The sequence below is a fragment of the Epinephelus moara genome, chromosome 14 (assembly GCF_006386435.1).
Source record: "Epinephelus moara isolate mb chromosome 14, YSFRI_EMoa_1.0, whole genome shotgun sequence".
Lineage (NCBI taxonomy): Eukaryota > Metazoa > Chordata > Actinopteri > Perciformes > Serranidae > Epinephelus > Epinephelus moara.
The window spans coordinates 29954270-29959472 of record NC_065519.1 but is presented as its reverse complement, the minus strand read 5'-3'; the positions used below and the strand labels follow the sequence as shown (position 1 = coordinate 29959472).

The 5203-nt window shown below is 38.6% G+C and overlaps 1 protein-coding gene and 1 long non-coding RNA gene across 2 annotated transcripts in view; one reads left to right on the top strand and one right to left on the bottom strand.

The window, feature by feature from the left end:
• LOC126401283 (T-cell-specific guanine nucleotide triphosphate-binding protein 2-like) overlaps window positions 1-2669 on the bottom strand; it is a 43912-nt gene extending 41243 nt beyond the window's left edge. Inside the window, exons 1-2 of the mRNA XM_050062451.1 lie at window positions 1882-2669; window positions 1085-1649 (exon numbers count right to left, since the gene is read on the bottom strand). Of these exons, the coding sequence (XP_049918408.1) occupies window positions 1085-1634 (550 nt within the window). The 5' untranslated portion in view covers window positions 1635-1649; window positions 1882-2669. The remainder of the gene's footprint in view (window positions 1-1084; window positions 1650-1881) is intronic.
• The window catches only part of LOC126401289 (uncharacterized), a 9772-nt gene extending 5614 nt beyond the window's left edge, over window positions 1-4158 (top strand). The window contains exons 2-4 of the long non-coding RNA XR_007571056.1: window positions 818-941; window positions 2687-2773; window positions 3373-4158. This is a non-coding gene — a long non-coding RNA (uncharacterized LOC126401289). The remainder of the gene's footprint in view (window positions 1-817; window positions 942-2686; window positions 2774-3372) is intronic.
• The last annotated feature ends 1045 nt before the right edge of the window (window positions 4159-5203 follow it).

The following is a 5203-nucleotide window of genomic DNA, read 5'->3' as shown; positions in this document are numbered from 1 at the left end:
CACATATTCAAATTTTGTCCACAACTTCACATTGTTTGATACAGGTGCACAAATACGTTTTGCACCAAATATACTGCAACAATAGGAGCAAAAATGTGAGCGTGTCAGTTTTTTAATCTGTGACTTGTAAAATAGGATTTGTGCACCTGTAATGAAGAATTTGTCAATGTGTAAGTGAAAAAAATCTACAAGTACACAACTCATACTTACACACATACAAATCACTGTATACAACTACAAATTCTACTGTTACAGGCGCTCAAACCTTTTTCACCAATAATACCTGAAGAGTAAAATCTCAATTTAAAAACAATCAAGAGAGGCAGCAGAGTGGTATTAAAGAAAAAAAAACAGTCACAAAGTAAAACTACAAAACCCAGTTCTGCTAATGTATTTGCCATATCTGACAAAAATGTAAGCACACATTAAAACTTTAAACCAAATCACAGACTGTCATTAAATACAATAAACTTTTTGGAAGTGTCTCTGATAAAATAGACTTGAGGGATACTTGAGACTTTTTAGACAGTAATACATAACTATGCAAAATATACTGTATCCTCCATCAAATAGATCAGTTCAACAAAAATCTAAACTAAGTCAGAAAGTTAAATGTCACAGCAACTAACATTCTTAGTACTGTGTGTATATCTGATTCATTGGACTTCATGATTGACAAATGATGTTGACGCCTTTCTTTGCAAAATTTTAATATAACAACATCAGCATTTAATACAAAAACATAAGTCTGATCTATGAGCCTAAATGATGAGTGCAAAGGATAACAGTGTGTCATCAGTCATGATTTTCTGTGCAGGTCAGTTTGTCCCAGTAAACATCTGCTGCTGATCTCTGTCAAAAGAAATGGGAACTGTCCAACAATGGCTCAACCTCTTCACCACCTCAGTGACCAAGTGCTCCCTTATGTCTCCTTCTACCAGGTAACTGCTCTTTATACTGAAAGTTGTGTCACTACCCCTAACCCTTCAGTGTGGACCTCAGCTGGACAGCATGGTAGTTATGTTGCTTGAGCATTTTGTAATTAATCTCACTATTTATATATGTGGTCACATAAATCACTTACCCTGAATGCAGTTGTCCCTGATTTGTTGAAGAGTCCTTTCTGCATTGAACTTTGACCTCTGGCATCTTTCCTCATCACGTAAGTTATTGTCAATCTTTGAGCGAACAAAGTAGAACTTTTTCTTCATCCTCTGAATCTCCTTAGCGAGCTTCACATTATTTTCTCTGAAGCGATCAGCTGAGATGATGATGAAGAAGACAAACCTTTCAAATTCAACAAGCTTCAGGTAGTTGTCAGCTGGAAATCTGGGAGTGCCAATACCAGGAAGATCCCACAGTGTGACATTGGGATAGTTGGGATGGGGGTATGGTGTAGCCTGTGTGGTGGTTTCTACAGGACCAGTAGGAGCAGCTCCCTCATCCCCAGTATTTATGCCTCTGAAGGCATTAACGAAGGTGGATTTACCAGAGCCAGACTCTCCTGTGACGGCAATATTTATTGGAGTATTATTCTCCTTGTCCAAATTCTCCTGGATAATTTTTACAGCTAAGGCCCGATCATTATTTTCTAGTGCTTTTTTAATGTCATCAGCCCATTGTCCACTCTCCATGGTAATCCTTGATAACTGGAGTACAAGAGAAGTAAAAAGCCATTATTGTCTTTTGGGAAATAGTAAAAAATGTAGTATTAGACTGATCTAACATCATGTATATGGAATATTAAATACAATGAAAATCTGACGTGTCGCATCTTTATAAATCCCCTCATATCATGATGCACACACACACACCACATCAGTTCAGTGTATGTTTCATCAAAATAAAGTAGGCTGTTGCTGAATATTAGAAGCTACTCACCTGGAGTCTTAATGTTGAAACAGATGAGACAAGAGGACACCAGCCAATGAGTTGCTTTGAGTTGTTCAGCTGCAAGAAAAGTCGACTTCCAGTGTCTTTACTCTTATAAGAAACTATAGAAAGGTTTGTCAGAGTTCAGACAGTTACAGTGAGGACAGTGCCCAATCTAAAATGTTCCTAATGTGAGTGACAGAAACCGATTGGTTAGCTGTACATCACATGACTTCCAAGAAACATGGAGAGCTGCTTTCAAACCCCCACTATTTGCATGTGAATAACACTTCACCACAGACCTCTGCCTTGCAGCTTTTTTGTATGCATTAGTTGCAGTTTTTGCTAATTAGTGTGAGTCAATCCATCCTAAAGAAAAAAGCACACCCTATCATGTGTAAAAAATACACCCACACTCCCAGTTTGGGAGACAATGATGTATTCCCATCACTGCCAACGAGAAAATAAGATAAACATGTTAAACACTAAGATAGTCAAAAGTCATGGACACTCTGTGGGGCCTGCAATATAGCCCAATACTACAAATCACAATTTGCCTCAGGGGGCTACACACTCTGTACACCACACAACACCTTGTGTCCTTTGACCCTTACTTCAGATAATGAAAAACAACCCCCCAAATGTTGCATATGTTCGCAATCAATGTCGCACAAAACTCTGTTCATCATATTTTCTCGTGTAGACGCTATAGCATAACTGTCAAGGTGCTGATTTACAGGAAATGCAGAGAGAAGTGATCTGTGTAAGACTGTTACACAAACCCAGCTTCCTCTTTCATATTTTTTTACTTTAGGTTGAACACTGTCACATCGCAATGCTTGAGCTGAGTGTGAATAACAGGAAATGCGGGGCTGTGAAAGGAAGAGACTCGAACACTGAAGTAAGATTTAGTGCAGATACTAACTCACAGCCCAGAGACAGCAAGCATAGCTCTAACTGAACAGCAGGAATCCTACGAAAAATAATGTATTTTATAAATCAACAGCAGCTGATGAACTTAGTCACCATGCCATGCATGCCATTTTATTTAGTGATACACAGAAATTAAATTCCTTGGTCAGAAACAGTACCAATAGAAAGCTAATGTCTTTTAAATTGTTGTGTATTAATGTGTTTGTTACTTATATTAAACAATAAAAAAATATATTGTCAACAAAAATCAAGCCTCTGTTGCATTAACCACAACCAGGCAATGTGTTTTTTAAAGAGGGTTCCTTGTGTGACCGGTAGTGAATGTCCCTTCCGGGCCACCGTAGGGTTTGACAGCTGTCAGCTCCTCCCACTAATCATTCACAAAGTGATATAAGCTGGCAGACAAGGTGTTGGCCTTCCCTTTGCTGCTGATGCTTCTCCGCCTTGGTCCTTTGTGTGACAGATTGCCACATGTGCTGTGGTAAGGGGTTGATTTTACCTGTGTAAATGTTTGTAATGTTTTATGAGTGTGTATATGTGTGTCTTACTCTGTCTGGTACACCTTAGGTCCTGTTCCCTGGCTACCCCCCTTGATCCCGCATATGAATCCCATGTAGGGTATTGTCAGAAGAGGTAAAATGCCAACTCTCTTTGTGTACATGAATTACTTTTTTTTGGCAGAATGGTCATTCATTTAACTTGTTTTCTTCCATTTATTATAGATAGACTGCCACTGCTGTTTTGTTTGCATTGTTTTGTTTATTTTATTTTGTTGATTTGTTCATTTAGTTTCTTTTTTATTGTTGATCCAGTAATTCTATTTTTTGAATTATTTCAGTATTATTTTGTCTTTTATTATATTAGGTGCTTTCTGTTACTTTCTTTTGTCCGTTGTTGTGTTAGTCCTCCGGGGCCTTGATTGATTTCCCCCAAGAGACTTTTAATAGATTATTGCAGCAGTACTATGTGTTTTTAATACATTTCTTGTTTGTTTTTTTCTTTGCATGAGTGCTGCAGGACTGGTGGAGGGATTGGTGTTCAGAGTTTCTCACCCCAGCTTCACACCCCCTTAAATGTGTGTGCGTGTAGTGGTAATTTTGCACGTCCTTCACACTTTATAGTTTTCCCTTGTAGTTTGGTTATTTTGCTGTGTGTGTGTGCGCATGTGTTGGGCACGGAGCGTGGTGAGTACTCTGCCCCCATTTAACTTTCCCCTCCCCGACTACGGCTACGCCCAGCCGTCCTGTAGTGCTCCTGCCTGTATTTTAAACCGTTTAGATTAATTAAAGTTTGGTTTATTTTAAATGTGTTGCTAAGTGCAATAAAGATTGTAATCTTGGGGGAAGCCCTTTGTCTTTGACCATTACTTGACCGTCACCTGTATCATTTTGGGGGATCTGTGGCCTTTTAGATGGTTTAACCCTCCTGCTCTCCTCGATATTATAACACCTCTGGTATTCGCGGGTCATATTGACCCGAATTTGTTTGACTGATATAAAGCATGTGGCAGAAAATTATCACCAATTTCTGTGTTTCACCTTTTTAGTCAACTTCACTCCAACTTATTAAATTATATTTTACACTTATTTTTGGAATATATGACGTCATAGACCTCATTTGCATAAAATTATACCTATTTTTTCAGTAAAAATAGTCAGTAATTATGAATTATGAATTCTGAGTTTGAATATAAATTGATGAATTTTTACAGAGTGGTATATGTCAAAGTTTTGTGAAAATTTTTTTTTGAAACCACTTCTAATTTTTGAATGGCAGCAAATAATAACACCTCTGGTCATTGAGCTACTTCTAATTTTTGAATGGCAGCAAATAATAACACCTCTGGTCATTGAGCTGCTTTTGTTTGACTGGTTATAAAGTGTAAAGTATCACATATTTACACAGTAGATTTCTTTTGTTTTGTGTTTTTATCATCTCATCCTCAAAATAAATGAACAGGAATCTGATGGGAGTAAATTCACTCATCTAATTTGTGAGATTTGTGTCTCCATTGATAGTGAACAGTCCCTAATTCACCTGTGATCCACTTCCTCGTTTCTCAAGTAATCCCAGCCATCATTACTGTTCACAGCCCTGCTTTTACCACCGCTGCTTCCTCCAACACGTCCCCTCCTCGTCTAATTTCTGCCACCCCGACCACAGTGAGGCAAAGTCTGCTAATTAACGAAGTCATGCGCACCTGCGTGGTGCAGGCATGGATGAGAACCGTGTTGCGCATGGCGCACCTGCAATGCATCGTCAATTTCATCACTCGGCGACCGATCGTCATCAGAGAGCAAATATTTCCCGTCAGAATCAGAATCGGCAAGTAACTGACTAAGTACCTCATCAACAGTGAAAACTCCTTCAGGCATTTTGTGTGTTTTTGCTGTATTTT